Source organism: Diceros bicornis, chromosome 19 (assembly GCF_020826845.1).
Source record: "Diceros bicornis minor isolate mBicDic1 chromosome 19, mDicBic1.mat.cur, whole genome shotgun sequence".
Taxonomy (NCBI): Eukaryota; Metazoa; Chordata; class Mammalia; order Perissodactyla; family Rhinocerotidae; genus Diceros; species Diceros bicornis.
In genome coordinates this window covers 33,121,239-33,140,103 of record NC_080758.1, presented here as the reverse complement: position 1 = coordinate 33,140,103, position 18,865 = coordinate 33,121,239, and the positions used below count along the sequence as shown (strand labels likewise).

Sequence of the window (18,865 nt, the reverse complement as noted above, 5' to 3'; positions counted from 1 at the left end):
TTGGGGAGGGTCTGCTGGAGTGGGTTGCTGGGATGTTAAATGGGTGTTAAGGATCTCTTCATTAGAGATTCTCTTCGGCATCCTGTGTTGGTTAAGTGCTTCCTCAAATGTTACAAGTGCTGATTTTTAAAAAACTCATGTGGAAGGGAATCAGAATTTTTTTAAACAAAATAAAACAGAGACCCACGGCAATAATTTAAAGAGAAAAAGAATAAATCCATACATAGAGAAAGAGTAATGAATAGGTCACAGTAGGAACAAGAGACATGCAGAGCCCCAGGATTCATAGAAATTAGATCATGTGATCAGTGTTGATATTAAGTAGGAGAAACAGCAAAAGATCTTCTCCTTCTCCCATGGGAATCTTATTAGGCAAGTTCGTGTGCTTTCGAAGGCAGCTAGCAAATGTGTGATAGGGGTGAATGCTGCATAGCAAGAAATTAGAACCAGGAAGACATAGCAGAAAGTCTTGAAGGACTGCCATACCCTAAGGACACTGGCTGGGAAGCACAGCCAGGAAAAGGTCCCGTGTTTGCTCTGTTCTTCTGTGTTGGTAGCTCTTGTATCGTCTGAACCTGGAAGGGCGTCCGGGGGAAACCAGGTTAATAGCCTGAGCTCACTGTTGGCAAAGGCCCACCTGTCATCCAGCCTGTTGTTTCAGCTGATCTTCATTCCACTGCCAGTTCAGAGCTGGGCAAGGTGCTGAGGGTTCCTTAAGTTTTAGTTTCTTCCGCTGCTGCTAACAACCTCTGTGAGAGTGTTTGGTCTCCTCTCTTGGGTGAAAGAGTAGATCATTCAGTCTGGAGGTATTAGGGGTATGGACTGAGGAGTAGCTTTATCAGGTTCAGTTTTATCAAAGAATGGGAGAAATACTCATCAGTGTTCACACAATCCATAATTTGTTTCAGATTCCCTTCGTGTATTTTCTTCAGAACCATATAATGTTAGGAACCCATAGTGCCCCCAGTGTGATAGACACCACACAGACCTGGTAACAAGCTGCTTACCAACCTAGTATGGGTGTGAGATAATGGAAATACATATATTGGTCTCTGCCCCTGGTTTCTGGCACAGGCTCCTAAAACCCTTGTAAATTCCTAAGTGATATGAGCACTGGGAGCATCTTTTGTTCTCTTGACTCTGGGTGGGCTCCTCGTTGGCTCCTGGGTGGGGGCTGGTCACCAGAAAGACCAAGCCATGATTAGAAGCTTGGAATTTTCAGCCCCACGTCCTATCCTCCAGAGAGGGGAGAGGGGCTGAAACTAGAGTTAATAATTGAGCCTGCCTACATGAGGAAGCCTCCATAAAAATCCCAAAAGTAATGGGGTTTGGAGAGCTTCAAGGTTGGTGGACACATCCATACTGGAGGGTGGTGCACCCCAACTCCACGGAGACAGAAGCTCCTGTGCTCAGGACCCTCCCAGACCTTGCCTTATATATCTCTCCATCTGGTTATTCATCTGTATCCTTTTTCATATCCTTTAATAAACTGGTAAACATTAAGTGTTTCCCTGAGTTCTCTGAGCTGCTCTAGCAAGTTAATCGAATCTGAGGAGGGATCCTGGGAACCTCCAATTTGTAGCCAAATGGGACAGAAGTTGTAGGTAATCTGAGGACCTGCTACTTTCTGTTGGCACCTGAAGTAGGGTGGGAGCAGTCTTGTGGGACTGAGCCCTTCACCTGTGGGATCTGACACCGTCTCTAGGTAGATGGTGTCAGAATTAATTTAAATTGTAGGACACTCAGCTGGTGTCACAGAGAATTGCTCTGTATGGGGAAAACCGCCCACACATTTCGTGACCAGAAGTGAAGTATTCTGTGTGAGTAGTGAAGGAGACCCATAGGGAAGAGAGACACGAGAGGTGGACTGAACTGAGTTTTTCTAATGTGAGGAGATATGGCAAGTCCACAAACAAACCCTAAGTGTTTAGGTTTGAGTTCACATGGGGTGCTCTCAGAGTGCCCAGGAGGGACCCTTGCCCAGCCGTATAATAGGCATGGACCTGGCTGGTCAGACGAAGATTCCCGGGAGAGCTGACATCAAAGTCCTGAACCATGTCTAGCGTAGCAGGTCAAGAGAGGGAGATGGAGGGCCTTTCAGCCGGGGGAGCACACAGCCGTGTCCTGCTCTGGGCACAAGTTTAGTACAAACAATGCAGCAGGGTTGGGGTGGGCAGTGGGGCTGCTGATAAACGGTTGTAGCAGAATCAGTTGTGCTTGAGTTTTGGGGGTGGAGAATTCCTGCTGTGGGCGCTGGGAGGAGAAGGGTCTGGAAGATAGGGAGGCGAGTGAGGGTGTTGACAGTCCAGCTGAGAACTGATGGTGGCCCAGTCCGGGAGAGCGGGAAGGAAAGGAATGCTTTCCTTCAGCAGATGTCTATTGGGGGCCTGCTTCCTGTGAGGCTCTGGGAGCACAGCTGTGAAATCAGACCAGGTTCCAGCTCTTGTGGAGCTGACCTCCTGGTGGAGGAGACAGACAGTGAGCAGATAAGCAGAAGCATTGTGTGGTGACTGGTGACAAGTTCTGTGAAGAAAATAAATGGAGGAGGGGGGATAGTGAGGAACAGTACGTGAGGTCAGATAGGAATCATTCAGGACCTGCAGGCCATTAATTTATCCCTTAAAAAAATATAGGTTTTTCCCCGTAGGTTCCCCTAGGTTCAAGGCTCTGCGGAAGAGCAGTGAATTAAATAGACAAAAATTCCTGATCTCGTGGAACTTCCATTCTGGTCGGGGAGACAAGCAATACACCCTAAAAATAAGTCAAATGTGTAAATGTTAGTTATTGATAAGTACCAAGAAAAAAAATAGAGAAGAGGGGTAGAAATTGTTAGGGGTGGGTGTTGAAAGTTCAGGTGGCCATGAAAGGCTGCAATGAGAAGGTGGCATTTGAGTAAAGGCCTGGAGGAGTTGAGGGAAGCCCGTTATTGCAGTGTGTGGGCAGCATGTGCAAAGGCACTGAGGCGGGAGGTGCCTGGTACCTCTGAGAACCCTGAGGAGGTGGTATGATTGGACAGAGATTATGTAGGCCTATATATTAATTATGTAGATTGTGGCCCTGAGAAGGATTTTGTCTTTTCCTGAGTTGGATGAAAAGCTGTTGGAGGGCTTTGAGCAGAGGCAAGACTGCTCTGCCTGGTTTTAAAAGGGTCTTTCTGGCTGCTGAGTGGGAAGCAGACTGAAGAGGGATCAGGAGAGCAGTCAGGAATTGACTGCCACAGAGCAGGTGAGCTGGCAGTGGCTCCAGCCAGGTGCTGGTGGTGAGAAGTGGTCAGGCACTGGAGGAGAGCTGGTGGGCTGGATGAGGGTGGGAGCAGGAGGGGAGGCAAGGATAGTTTCAGGTTTCCCCCCGAGCATCTGGAAGATAAATTGGCCAAGTAATGAGATGGAGGAAGACTGGGGTGAGCAAGCTGGGGGGCGGGGGAGTCAGGAGTTTGGTGCTGGCCGTGGAGACACTGGGTGGAAAGCTGGACTTGAGATGGTGCTGTGCAGATAACAGTGTGAGCGGGAGCTGCTCATCGGCGGTTAACAGTGTGGAGATGTATTTAAAGCCAGGGACTTGGATGGTATCACCTGGGGGTAGAAGTTGCTGAGCGAGAAAGGGGATCTGAGGGTCCAGTGCGAGGAGCCGCAGTGTTTGGAGGTGTGGAGGCTGAGGAGGGCCAGCAAGGGGGCGGGTAAGGAGTGGTTGCTGAGGTAGGCAGGGAGCCAAGCAAGCCTTGCCTGGGCAGCCGGTGGGGAAGGCGGGCTGGCTGAGGAATGGGATGGGCTGCTGGATTGGGCCAGGGCTGGGCCTTTGCCAGGTGAGTACCGGAGAGGACAGTGGAGTTGAGGTTTGTGTGAGAGTGATTGCAGTGATGGGCCATGGGCCCTAGTGGTGTAAGGAGGGAGTTGGGGCAGGGCTGGGTCAAAGGTTTGGCACGTCCACTGTGGTCAAGAAACTGTGGAAATTGGAGTCCTTGGGTCATCTAGGAGGAAAGGCATGCGGGTGAGGAACGAACAGCTTTGAGAGGTGGTGAGTGGGCAGAGGTGACCAGATGGTGCTGGGTCGGATGTGGGCAGTGAGGTCCAGCGGGAGGTCAGCAGGAGTTGGGACTGGCCTCCTGGGCCCAATCGATGAAACACGAAACACGCAAACATAGGACGCTTTTTAGTTGTTAGGTTGGTGTGGGGAAGTAACGAATTGATAGAATGTGGAATTAAAGATTGTGCTCTTTCGTGATGCTCTGTGTTGGTTTACAGTCAGGAAGGCAGTGATTCCCTTGCATCTGAGAAGTCTTTTCCATCTTCTTGTCTTCTCTCAGCCGGGGAGCAGGTTTGCTGCTCTGTTGCTGAGAATGACCACCTGAAATCAGATCTGAACACTGTTTCATTGGCATGTGAAACAGTTCTCTGGCACAGAAAACAGTTCTCGAATACACCAGTTAGAAGGAGCGTTGTAAAGAGGTCACACACAGGCAGGCATTATAAAGTTTGGGTTTGCCTGCAGTCCTGGTTTGTGCCTGTGGTTCCTACATATTTGTTGGAACAGTTCCTTTACGCTCACAAGGGCCCCCTGGTTGGGATGATAAGTTATATGGTCACCTCAATGACAACCAAACTTAAGCATATGAAATAGTTGAAAACATTTTTAGCTCTTGAGGAGAAACTTTTTGAAAGCTCTTATATGATTAGACTTACACAAAAAAAACCTTTTCCCTGATTATAAAAGTAATAGTTTCCTAATAATGCTCATATTAGGAAATTTGGAAAATACAGTACAGTGTTTACAAGATAAGGAATATTTTTGAATTGGATGGTTATGGAATCGATCAGAAAACACGGTTGGGTCCCCTCCTTCCCAGCTTCTGTAGTTACTCTGCTACACATGACTTCTCCTCTCCTGTGAATTTACACTTAGGCTAGACGGGACCACTTCTGTAATCCAACACACCAGAGAAAAGGAGCGCTTTCCCTGTTCGCTGTTAACGTTTTGGGGATTTTATCAACATCAGTAAAGACATTGTTTCTGTCTTTCAAATTATAGGTAAAGGAAGGAAAGTTTAAACGATAAGTAGCTAGTAGAAGGTGAATGGTTGTGAGCAAGTCTGCAGAGAAAGGAAAGGAGATAATGACGCATAAGTCAGCAGAAGAGGCCTGATCCAGCCTGCCTGGGCGGGGGTGGGGGGAGTGGGGGGGGTTCGAGAGGGGCCAGCCTGGAGGAGGGGCTGCCAAGAACTTGAACAAGAAGGGGTGAGCTCCCTCCTGGGAGAGGCCGGGGACCCTGGACAGTGGGCAGTGGCTGGATGGGGGCGCCGATGGGCGGGAGAGGGGCAGCTTGAGGGGGACAGGTGCCCCTTTCTTTCCTTGTCTCTTGCCTGTTCCGTCCCTCTTGTTCCTCTCCTTATCTCATTTTTCTTTCCTCCTTTCCCTTCCTTCTTACACTTACAAGGTCACTTACAAGAAGAGACCTTGGCAGACAGGGGGAGGGGCGGCAGCTCTGATGCCTCTGGGCCCCCGACTCGGCGATGGCAGAATCGAATGTGCACGTTTTCAGCAGTGCCAAGAAGGCACGGAGTTTTTAGTGCGAATAGTCCTATTTTAAAAACAGAGCAAGGAAGCCTAGAACGTGACCTTGTTCTTAGGACTTGAGTACCGGGTGCCATGGAGTTTCTTCTCGTACATTCCTAAATAGAGGGTTTGGAATTGTTGGACCTTAAAACCAAAAGTCTGGGCTGGCCCGGTGGCTTAGCGGTTAAGTGCGCGCGCGCTCCGCTGCTGGCAGCCGGGGTTCGGATCCCAGGCGCGCACCGATGCACCGCTTCTCCGGCCATGCTGAGGCCACGTCCCACATACAGCAATTAGAAGGATGTGCAGCTATGACATACAACTATCTATGGGGCTTTGGGGGGGGGGGAATACATAAATAAAAACTTAAAAAAACAAACAAACAAACCAAAAGTCTCAGTTGGATGGTAATAGTAGTTGTCTTGAAAAATGTTCTCTTTCTTTAAGAATAATTAGATCTTGGGATCAACAGTGTGTGATTCTGAGAAGAGTGTGAGGATAAAGAGAGTGTTTCCTGGAGCCTGCCCAGAGAACTGGTTTAATTCCCCTTTCTGTAAGATAAGAGTTGATTCTACTGCGTATTGGCCATGATTTAGGGGAAGGGGTCAAAATTGAATAGCCAAGATGAGCAGCCTTTTCTGTTTAAAACAGATACATTGGAAAAAAGAATTTTTAAGAAGGGGAATATGTCGATATATGCTTTGAAATAAAAACATTGAAAAGGTGGTATGCAAAGGAAGATTTTGTTGCTTGTTAAGGGATTTTTTTCCTTACCTCTTTCTAGAGTTTTTGATGTCTTAAAAATTAATTTTTCTACTCTGGTTTTGAGGTTGCAGATAGTTTCTTATATGGAAGCTTATATTTAATTTGAATAGAGTTTTGGTAGTTTTAAATGAAATGAGAGATGTTAGTAATACAAAATGGCCGTCTAATAGTTGGGACCCTTACAGTTGGGTATGAACGATCATAAATGACAGAGTTGCTGCAGTCATGTCCTAGGGCAGGTTTACCAAGTTGAGCAGCAGTTTGGCTGATTATCTCTTACTTTGTGTGAGGCCAGATTCATACAACCTTGGTCCTAGAAAGGGCCTTAAAGACGTCTTGTCCATTCTGCTCTTATCAAGGGCTTGCTTTGTGCTCTCAGCTGTACCAGATTTAATGGGAATGCAACAGAAATAGTTGCCGAAGCTTCCTGCCTTCCCTACCCTGTAAGGCCTACCGTTAGTACTGTCACTCTGCCACTGCTTTCATTGGGTCTTCCTTATTTCTTGCCTGGATCATCTTGACAGCCTCCGCGTGGTCTCCCTGCCCCCAGCCTTCTTCCTTTCCAGCTCCTCATTGTCATTCCCACCTGTGTCTTTTGCATTTCCTAGGTGTTTACACCTGCTAGACCCCTGCCTCTAAATTGTCCATTGCCTCCTAACCTGCTTTCACCTAAGCTGGGTAGGCAGGCTCCTGAGCTTCAACGATTAGAGGTAAGATATTTCAGATTGATTTCTTTACCATAGCCTAAGCCCATCGTTCTGTTGGAGAAAAAGCTAATTTCCTGTTAGGATTTGATAAGTACTTGAGGAGGAAGATAGGCTATGGGAGGTTGCATGGCAGTAATTCCTCTGTCATTTCCCCACCCCCTTTTAGATTTTACATATTTTAAAGCATCCATATTTCTCCCTAGCCTTCCTGGTACAAATATGTTGTCAGAGTGAAATGGAAGTAGTAAGAAAACTGCTGTGTTTTTATATCTTTTTTGTAGTTTGCATTTGTTTCTTTTCTATCGTTGTTTTATTATTTGTGTAACTTTCCTCATTTACAAAAGAAATGTATTCACTGAGGAAAATTGAGAAGATACAGAACAATGTAATGAACTAAAAACCCAAATCATTTAAAATCTCATCAGCCAGAAAAGCAACATGCTAATATTTTGGTGTGTTTCTTTCCGGAGATTTGAAACAAATATTCGAGTGTTCTTTTATAAAATTCTGACACACACACAAACACAAAAGTCTGCTTTAACTTCATATTATATCCTGGCCTATCAACGCCGTTGAAAAACATGACTTGTTTGTGTTTTTTTGTGTTATTATGTCATTGTGACATAATAGCAAATCATAGACCTAGCTTTTCCACTTTCATTGGGACCTTGGATTGTTTCTGTCTTTGCTGTAATAAATGATAGCCTAGTGTATGTAACCTTATTGCAATGGTGTATACTCTCAGCAGCTATGTGAGAGAGAGATGATGACCCCCCCCCCCAGTGATAAATATCAGATTTAAAAAGCAACAAATCTATAAGTGAAAGACTGGTGTCTGATTGCTTTAGTTTGACATTTTAATGAGGTGGAACTCTTTGTCCCCTCAGTTCCTTGCCATTTATATTCTTTCCTTTGTGAGGGCCTTTCTTTCCTACCCCACCCCGTTTACCCCTGTTGAGCTGTACTGATGATCAGGAATACCATAGAAGTGCAGTCATGTGCCGCTTAAGGACAGGGATACGTTCTGAGAAATGTGTCGTTGGGCGATTGTGTCATTGGGCGAACATTGTAGAGTGTACTTACACAAACCCAGATGGTGTAGCCTACTACACACCCAGGCTATAGGGTACTAATCTTATGGGACCGCTGTCGTATGTGTGGTCCGTTGTTGACTGAAACGTCGAGTTACTTGGTGCGTGACTGTATCAGACATTACAATTGCAGAGAAAATCCCTGGATCAGACAGCAGTTTGAGGGAGAGCCTGTAGCACTGCTGCCAGAGCCACACCTGTGGTGCCTGATAGCCCCAGGGTAGAGGGATGTCTCATCTGGCTCCATCTATGCAGAGCAGCTTCAGGTGTGGAAAGATGTGGCTTGGGGCCCTTAAGTGTAAGTCTCATTTACACTTGGATACCTGTGAGAGCCTGTGCGCTTACTCATCCTTGAAGCCCAGCCTCCTTGTCAGTATCAGGGATGTTTGAAAAGTAAATGAGATCATACAGAGCAACATCAGATCATATACAAAGTAGGCAATTAATAAATGTTTGTTCCTCTCTCCTCCTCCATCTCCGCTATGCCCCTTAAACCAGAGAACAGTGACGCAGATGGGCAGGTATGGGATCTGAAAGCGGCCTAATGCCATCGCTGTTGTACAAATGCAACTGGCTTTGGGATACAGTCCTATCTGACTCCTCTGATGGCTTCTTTGAGGGCGTACACAAATCTGTGGGCCACGGCGGCTGGGGGACCATCTGCAGAGTTATCTAGACATTTTTTAAAGCCTCAGCCAGGATCCTGGAGGGAAGAGCTTGGGGTCTGGAGTAAGGTCTGCATTGCAAATGTGACTCAGACCCCAAGGAAATTACTTAAGCTCTCTGGGCATCAGTTTCCTCATCTGTAAAATGGGAATAAAAATAGCATCTGTCATAGGGTTGTTACAGGGATTAATGAGAAAATATATGTAAACTTATTAACATGGTACCTGGCTCATATGAAATGTGCGGTAAATAAGAGGATAAGGAGAAACTAGTGGTTAGTTTAGCTAAAATGTGAAAATGCTTTGACAAAGCTTTTTGACTAAAGCATTGGAAGTCACACTGAAATGGAGAAAAATCTTATTTTGCCCCATCCTGCCTGCTTGAAGGATCATCCTTGTGGCCATATTCATAGAAATTAGGAAAGAAAAGGGTCCAGATGGAAGAGGTCCCCCTCTCATGCTGGCAACAGTGGAGAGGGTCAGGAAAGGTTCCTACATGATAAATACATGGTTGTAAAGCAGAAAGTGTACTTTTCGTATCACTACTCGTGTACACTAAATGGCTGATGCTTCTGCAGACCGTTCTGTAACCTACATCATCGCGTTTAACAAGAGATCCTGGACCTCTTCCCAGAAAGTTCAAATGGATTTGCCTCGTCCTTCTTAGCAGCAGCAGCCTGGTGTTTAACTTAGTGCATGTACCATAATTTTGTTAATTGGTCCTTAAAGGGAGTTCTAGTTTTAAATTTTTATTTTTTAAACATTAGGTAATATATTCATATGATTCAAAATTTAAGCATACAAAGGGTGTCGAATGAATAGGCCATTGGCTGCTCTTGCATACATCAATTCTCCCTACATACTACCTTTTAGAAATAGTTTGTGAATATGTAAGCAAACGCATTCTCTGCACTTACACGCGTATGTGTGTGTCTAAATATCCATGTCTATAGCTCTGCTCTTGCTTTTTTTTCACTTAATCATATGTCGTGGATGATGTTCTGTATGTTCCTGTGTCAAAATATAGACAGCACCTCATTCTTTTTATAACTGAAGAGCGTTCTGTGGTATGGACGGACCATAATTTATATAACTGTTTCCTGTTGATAGACATCTAGATTGTTTCTAATATTTTGCTATTACAACTTGCGCTGCAGTGAATAACCTCACACATAAGTCATTTCACTCAGATGTAATAGAAGGATAAATTTCCAGGAGTGGGACTGCTGGGGCAGAGGGTGTATGCCTTGGTGATTTGAGGGGTACCACTAAGTGACCTCTGCTGAGGCCATTTCATCCCCATCAGCAGTGTGTGAGTGCCAGTTTTCCTGCATGCTTGCCAGTGGAAGGTGGGTCAGACTGGGCTTTGGCCAATTTAATAGATGGAAAAAGGTTTCTGTTATTGTTTTAATTTGCATCTCATGAGTGAGATTAAGTAAGAATCTTTCCAAATATTCAGGAGCCATTTATATTTTCTTATTTTCCTGTTGGAATGTTGACCTTTTCCTTGTTGGTTTGTAGCCCTTACATATTCTTTACATATGAGAATTTAGCTTGCCATCTATAATGTGTTACTACCTGGGAAGAAAGGAAGATGCTGGCCCCCTTTCAAGGGGAGTGCTGTAACCTGCTGGGTGCCTTTGGGATCTGTTCTGGAATCCGTTGGAGGGTGGGGGTCCACAGGGACATCCCTAAGTTAAGTTCTTGCAAATGTCACCTTGAAGGGAAGACGTTGGGGGAAGTGCCCAGTCCAGTCCCAGCATGAATCTGTGCCTAGCAACGTTAGCATTCACCGTCACCGTGGTCATGGGATACGTGTGGGAGCAGGAGCACAGAGGGTTTTCAGTGTGGGCCAGTGCTGGGCACATCATCCACCAGTGCTTTGGGATAGGGGCCAGGGTTGGAGAGGGGTGGGGCACCTTCTGACTCCTATGAAAAGACAAGTCGTGCTGTGGGACAGGAGGTGCTGAGGGTGCTCTGGCTGCTATGGCCCCAGGAGCCCTCTGCAGAAGGCTGAAGAAGTTAAGAGGCTCCCCCAGGAAGACCCAGGCCGGGCAGCGCAAGGGCAGGAGGCCGTGCTTTTGGCTGCAGTATTAGTGGCTCTGGATGGTTTTGCTTGCACGTGGCCACCAGGTGTCACAGGGGGCTGCCGTATTTGAAGAGGCAATGAAAACAAGATTAGGGGCTTTGCTGCCTCAGCCAACTTCAGGGTTGCTCGTGTTATGTCAGATTCACCAGCTGCATCTTTTGGGGAGTAGTAACCTAAGATCGACAAGCTCTGGAGGTGTAGCATATGCTGTACTATACTCACTTTGATTTATTTTTCATGGCAGTTAATTTTGAAATTTCAAATAATATTGAAGTAGGGAGATTTTTACGTTCATTAAAAAGGGGCTTGGATTAGAGGCTGGGAAACACTAATCTTGATATCTTTATTCTTTATTTAAAACACATTTTAATTGTAGAGTGGAGATGGATATCAGAGGAATAATCTTGTCTGTGTGTGTGTGTGTGTATGTGTGTGTGTAGGAAGAGTAAGAATAGAATGTGTTACTTTGTTATTAAAGGAATAGAAAGCAGTTAATTTGGGAAACTTTATTACTATTCTGAAAATGATTGTTTTAGTATAAAATGGTTCACTTAGCTCCCAGACACATGACAGTGGTGGGTGAATTATACCAGATCCTGAATAGGTGAGAAATTGAGTTCGGAACCCTCTGATCAGAGGCACAGGGATTCCCAGGTACCTGTACCCTTCACTTCACAGGTTTCTGCAGCCGCTGACTCACTGTAGCTTCTGTTTGAGTAACACAGCCTCATTCAGCTGTCAGTTTCAACTGGCATTGCTGTGGTAGTGACACTCAGCATGACGCTCCTCAGCTCCTGTCACTCCTGCTTCCTATGCATTTGACTATCTCAGGATTACTGTTTAGAAACGAATACTTTAGTGTTATTGTCTTAGCTTCGTAGAAATAAAACACTTGAGCAAGAAAAACGTTATATTTATTGAGCAATAGACTGCCCCCCCCCCACCAGCAACATAGCCCTGCATATTGGAGACAGACAAAATCAACTGGACAAATTTAGGCAGAGACCTGCTTTCACAGCTGATTGATTGTACAATATTAGTTTAGGGGAAAAAAATTTAAAGCCACAAGTTTGGTTTCAAATAGTTTTGGGGGAAGAAAGGACATCTTGTTCCCAAAAGGTTTTTAAATAATCTGATATTTTTTATAAAAATTTGATCAATTTCCTGAGATGAGAGATGCCAAGATTCCCCTCTGTTATCTGCGTTCTATTAATAACTCAAAAGAATATCCGTTTTTATTAACTTTAGAAAGCTTTCCAAGGCATGTTTTATTTCCCAGTTGAAATAATATTTAGAGATTCAAAAGCGTGGAGCTTTGATAGTATCAGCAACATTTTTTTATCCTTTTCTCTTAAAAGTTCAATACCATTCCTAAAGAACTGATCTTAACATTTGATTTTTAAAATTAAATTTCACGGGGTTGGCCCAGTGGTGCAAGTGGTTAAGTGTGCGCGCTCCGCTGCGGCGGCCTGGGGTTCGCTAGTTCGGATCCTGGGCATGCACCGACGCACCGCTTGGCAAGCCATGCTGTGTCGGCGTCCCATGTGAAGTGGGGGAAGATGGGCAAGGGTGTTAGCCCAGGGCCAGTCTTCCTCAGCAAAAAAAGAAAGGAGGAGGATTGGCGGATGTTAGCACAGGGCTGATCTTCCTCACAAAAAAAAAAAGTTAAATTTCACGTCTTTTTAAAAAATGGACCATTAGAATAGCTTAACCAAAGGAGAAATGTTAGTAAAACAAATTAGTGTTTTACTCTTTCAGTAATGTTTCATTGTTCCCTGCACATTCACACAGGAGAGACAGCAGGTCACACTAGTGGCCCTGGGGGGCTTCCCCACCTCCTATGGTCTTGGCCTCCCTCTGGTGCTGAATCCCTCTCTCCCTTCAGTAAAAACCTGTTTCATCTCCCACTTGTCCCAGAACTTCCCACTTTCCAGGCTTGTTCCCATTCCCGTCTGGAGCTCTGGTGGAGTGTGGAGCAGGGGTCTGGGGAGAAGGGGCGCGTTTTTCCCCCACTTCAGGAATGAGGGTGGCATGAGGGAGAGGCAGCGGCTCAGCTCTGGACCATGAGGCTAACGGATGGAAGGTAGGCTCCGAGGTCCTCAGGGATGGCTTGACCTGTGGAAATACGTTAGAAATCATAGGTCAATAATATTTACCATTAAATAAACTTCCTACACTGGCCTGGGAGGGTAAGCTTCCTTTATGGGATGATTTCTCTGAATCAGACACATTTTGAATTGGCTTACAAACTTCTATTGTACCACTTTGGCCCTCCGCCCCTCCCTACACCAGTCTCTTTGGGACTGGCGCCTCCATCCACCCAGCCACCCAGGTGAGTGAGTGGACAGCAGCCTGGGCACCTCACCACTCTGCCCCCAACGTTTGGTCCAGGGCTGGGGTGTTGGTTGCAGTGGTGTCTTCCCCACATGCACCGCATGAAGCTGTGGTGCTGCAGCTGCTGTCTGGGCAGTCCCCAGGGGGCATTAAGGCCACATCCTTGCTCTCTCTTGAAGACTACCTTCCCCAGAGCAGTGTTAATACCTTGGCCTGGGCCACTGTTCCTTCTTGCCCGGTAGTAGCCTCTTAAAGAGTCTGCCTGCCTCTGTTCCTATCATCATTCCCTTTACTTCGCCCCCCCTTCCACTGTCCCGCTCCGGGCAGCGTGGTCACACAAAGCCCGCATCTGGTTGTGGTGGGCCTGTACTTGGCACTGCTTCATGGCTCCCTGCTGCGTCCTTTGTTCAGTCAGAATTCCTTAACCTGGCACCCACTCCGGGTGGAGCTCCTAGGAGTGGCAGGACTGCATTTTCATTGCCTGGGCACAGCAGATGCTCAAACAGGGTTTGTTGAATGAATATGTGAGCCTTTTCCTAGGCTGGGGAGCATCTGCATTTTATAGTACTTATTTAATTGTGTGTGTGTGTGTGTGTGTGTGTGTGTGTGTGTATCAGTGCAGCAAGTCGGGAGGAATGAGAGCTGCCAACTCCTACCAAAATCTCCTCTTTGTGCCACTTATATAGATAAAAAGAAAATTGTTGAGGTGAAATTCACATAGCAAATTAACAATGTAAAAGTGAACAATTTAGTGACATTTAACATATTCACAATGCCATGCAACCATCACCTCTGTCTAGTTCCAAAGTATTTTCGTCACTCCAAAGGAAACTCCATACCCTTGAAGCAGCTGCTCCTTGCAGCAGCTGGTGATGAATACAGATGAAGGTTAGTTTTAGCTAGAAGAGGACTTTAAATCAGACCTGGGTTTCTCTGATGATTAGTAACTAAGTTGTTGTTTTAAGAGAGTTCATCCTGAGTGTGTGTACCTCTTGGCTTCTCAGTGGGTTGCTTGCTGCTGTGATATGACTTGGAGCATGGTTCCAATACTAAGTTAGTTTCGTGTTGTGAACTTGAACTTGGCTGGGAACCTGTATCTTGCTGGCAGCTAGTTTTACAGGCAGACGTCACAGACGCGGTTGGCCTTTGTAGAAAGCTGTAGCGTGACTTAGGGAGAGTTTTAAAAGTTTTAACTCTTTATTTGAAATGATATAAGAAAATTTTGCCCTGTGAGAATTATGTACTAGTTAATTGAGATCTTTAGCATACTGGAAAACTAGCCTCAGACTTGGCTTATAATCTATATGACTTTGTAAGATAAATTTTTCTCTGGCCTGATTTCTTCAACTGCAAAAATAAGTGGATTGAAATCTCTCTGGACCTCCTCAATCCAGGCTGTGCTGCTTGGATCTTTAGTCTTTTTAATTTCTTCCCTGTTGTAAAAATAAATTGTCCTCATTTTAGAAAATTACCAAAATATGTAAAGGGAAAAAGAAGGTAAAAATGGCTCCACTGATTAAACACAACCACTGATACTGTTTTGGTGTACATTTTTTTATTATCAGTTTTAAAAAGCAATATATAGATAACACACAAATACATACTGATTGTAAAAGATCCAAATGCTAAAGAAGGGTTGGGAATGAAGAATGAGAGGTGCCCATCATTAATCCTTGCCCCTAGGGCCGCCTTCATATTGGTTTGTGACTTTTCTGGATTCTTTACCAAGCATTTAGACAGGTAGGGAGGTTATTAAAATTTTATTTTTTTTTTAGCATAATTGGGATAATTCTAGGCTTAATGTTTTGTGACATTTTTAATACTGTTTCTTGGAGTTCTTTCCTTATCGGTACATCAGTTTTATTCTTTTTAATGGTAAAATATTCTTTGAATATTACTCTTTTTTTTTTTTTTAAAGATTTTATTTATTTATTTTTTCCCCCCAAAGCCCCAGTAGATAGTTGTGTGTCATAGCTGCACATCCTTCTAGTTGCTGTATGTGGGACGCGGCCTCAGCATGGCCAGAGAAGCAGCGCGTCGGTGCGAGCCTGGGATCCGAACCCGGGTCGCCAGCAGTGGAGCGCGCTCACTTAACCACTAAGCCACGGGGCCGGCCCCTGAATATTACTCTTGAAATGCATATACCATAATTTGATAACGTCTGTCTTTTTGGTGAACATTTAGGTTGTTTCCAAGTATTCAGCATTTTAAATAATGCTGCAGTCATCAACCTTGAATGTACATACCACTTGCGTGGGTATTTCTGGGGGATAAGTTTCTGTGAGTGTAACTGCTGGCTCTGAGAAAATGCCTCTCTTAAATCCAAGTGCTAAATTGCCCTCCACGAAGGCCATTCCACCAAGAACATAATCTCTCTAATAACTTAGAGTAGCTCTTATTCACACCCTGGTCAACACCAGATTCGTCTTCTAAAATTTCCTCCTAATTTATGTTAAAAAATGAAATTTTATTTTAATTGTCATTTCTATAATTTTAAATGAGGTTGAACAGCTTTTCATGTGCTTTATTGGATATTTTAATTTTTTTTCTGTGAATTGTATACTCCTATCCTTGCCCATTTCCTTTGGATTCTTTGTAATATGGATTTGCAGGTGTTCTCTATGAATCACTGATATGGACCCTTTGTTACGTGTTAACTGTATTTTCTCTTAGGCCGTCACTCATCTTTTACTTCTCTTTAGTGTATTTTACAATACCAGAATTTAAACTTTTTGTGCACTTTGCCTTTTTATCCTCTGTATTTAAGAAATGTAGTTGTGCTGTTATTCATACATACAAAGTATTGTTTTTTTCAAGATAGATTCCTAGAAATGGAACCATTTGGCCAAAGACTAAAAGTATTTTAAGGTTCCTGCTATAGGCAGCCAGGACCTAAGATGATAGGTTGGGGGACCCACCAAGGGCAGGCATGAAAGGGGTTGTGACCCACCAGGTGCCCAGATGTTTTCTTTGAGTCACCTTAGGATGAGTTCTGGTCCTTACCCTGAGGTCCCAGAAACTAGATTTGGTTGGCATAGCCCACTGCCACAAGCACATGCAAACCCAGTGGGCTAGTTGACTTAATCACAGTGAGAAGTATAAGTTAGTAAGTTAGGTGAAGAGCAGTGGGCAAGTTGCCCTAACTAGCACATTTCCTCCTCTTGGGGGTGCCACATTACAAGTCGTCATTAGGCGGTTACTTGGGAAAGGATCTTAGTCAAGGCAGCTCAGGATGCGTCTTACCTGCTCAGAAACAGCAGCTGTGGCCCCTCAGCTAAGCCTCCCTTGCCCCTGGAGACCCCTGGGGCCCCTGCTCCTTGTGGTTTCTTTGGATGTTCCATTTCTGGTCTCCCTCAGCTGACCCCCCATTCATGCAGCCTCACTCTGTGGGACACGTGGTGTGTTTCTTGATCAAAAACACACGTAGTCACTGTTGCAACATGCACTTGTCAGGAGTTTCATTTAAGAAAACTCAAAACTTGGCTGATTTGATAGGTGAAAAACGCAGAGGTTTTGTCTCTTATGAGAATTATAAAAGACTTTTGGGGAAAATATTTCCATGCAGCAGAGTGGTGTACAGTGAAACAGCCTCTAAGTGGAGTGTTTCTCTTCAGGTGGTGATAAATGGAGGTGCCACATCGAGTGGTGAACAGGACAATGAAGACACAGAGCTCATGGCAATCTATACAACGGAAAACGGCATCGCAGAAAAGGTACCCCTTCATCAGCCCCACCCACTCACCTGCCGCCACTGCCTCAGATCCTGTACGGGGACACGGATGTCCTTCATCTGGGGTTTCGTCTCTCCCCTCCGGTGTGTGTCTGTGTGGGTGTGTTCTCTTTACAATAGAAATAGAAGGAGTGATGAGGAATAGAAAGTACTAATTTTTAATTGTTTTATTGGCAATTAAGGTGAGACCCATATAGAGGTACTTATGTAGATACTCTAAAAAGCCTCAGAGCGAAGTAGTTAAGAGTTTGAGGTCTGGAGTTAGGTCTGGATGCTAATGTGACTCAGACCCTAAGGGAATTACTTAAGCTCTCTGGGCATCAGTTGCCTCCTTTCTAAGTGGGTATGAAAATATCAACATTTGTCTTAAAGTTGTTGTGAGGATTAAATGAAATAATATATGTAGAGTTATTAACATCGTGCGTGGTACATACTGTGAGTTCAGTAAATAAGAGAATGAGAGAAACCAGTAGGTAGTTTATGTAGACCATGAAAATGCCTTGGACAAAGCTCTTTGACCAAAGCAAATGGAAATCACATGCTGAAATGGGGAGAATCTTTTTTGCCCCCTCCTATCTCCTTGACAGGTCAGTCTGTGTGACCATATTCATAGAGGCCAGGAGAGAACTGCCCAAAGAGGGTCCTGACGCGTTGATTTCTTTCTCTTTGTATCTGCCGCTGTGTCGAACACGTAGGAAAACTTGGATAACATGATGTTTCCCAATTGCACTGCAGCCCTAAGACTTCTCAATTTCATTTGAGTTTTTGTGTTTTTTTTTAAACAGTTTTTTAATTTTATTTATTTATTATTATTATTTTTTTTGTGTGTGAGGAAGATCAGCCCTGAGCTAACATCCATGCTAATCCTCCTCTTTTTGCTGAGGAAGACCGGCTCTGAGCTAACATCTATTGCCAATCTTCCTCCTTTTTTTTTTTTTTCCCCCAAAGCCCCAGTAGATAGTTGTATGTCATAGTTGCACATCCTTCTAGTTGCTGTCTGTGGGAAGCAGCCTCAGTATGGCCGGAGAAGTGGTGTGTCGGTGCGCGCCCGGGATCCGAACCCTGGCCGCCAGTAGCGGAGCGCGCGCACTTAACCGCTAAGCCATGGGGCTGGCCCTCATTTGAGTTTTATTTGATAGAATTTTAAAAGAGATTTTATTTTTACTGTGAAAATTTACTAATTTAGTCAACTATCTAATGAGGCATTATATTGTAGCACCACTCTGTTTTCCTTTAGACAGTATATACTGTATATTCTAGTAACAGACTACTAGGAAGTTGATAGAAATTAATGCAGTAAGTTGACAGTGTAATTGCTAAAATGACAAAGAACAAAGAAATTATATTGAAGTGCTGAAATAATCAAATTTTTGTGTCTGTGGTTTCTTTCTTTTTTTCTTGCTCTCTTTTTTCTTTCTGTCCTTTATTTTCTTTCTTGAAATTTCATTTTTGGCTGTCTTGACCAATATTGCTATTATTTGGTCAGGCTATTATAAGTCTAGTAGAGGCTAATTGGATTCTCGCTGAGACATGGGATTCCAAGCTGTTCCTCGGGCGCAGAGATGAGAGCAGCCGTGCTTGGTGTGTAGACCGATGCCTGCTATCTGCAACTGAGACTCATCCCACGGGGTGGGATCTGGGCGGAGGGCTGCCGCCTCGCTGGCTTGGGTCTCAACATCCAAGTGGTACATCTTGTAGCAAAGTGCTTCTGAATTCACAGACTTGTCGGGCTGCATCCAGTCCTCAGATACTTGTCCTTAATCACACAGTCACCAGAATTTCCAGGCTATTGGCTGTCATGATTTTAGACTTCCTCCTCCATTATCTAGGAATTGATGGCTATCTTTTGAAATGGATAGTAAGAGGGGCTTTTTAACATTTATAACGGTACCTTTTACTGGTGCTAGTGATTTGTTGGCAGGAAGAGTGTCTGGCACA

General features: G+C 44.6%; 1 protein-coding gene across 7 annotated transcripts in view; it reads left to right on the top strand.

Moving 5' to 3' along the window:
- Positions 1–18,865, top strand: part of SLC23A2 (solute carrier family 23 member 2) — a 130,372-nt gene that overhangs the window by 56,860 nt on the left and 54,647 nt on the right. For all 7 annotated transcript variants that reach the window (XM_058563159.1, XM_058563158.1, XM_058563154.1 and 4 more), the window contains one exon: positions 16,812–16,910. In XM_058563159.1, the coding sequence (XP_058419142.1) occupies positions 16,812–16,910 (99 nt within the window). The remainder of the gene's footprint in view (positions 1–16,811; positions 16,911–18,865) is intronic.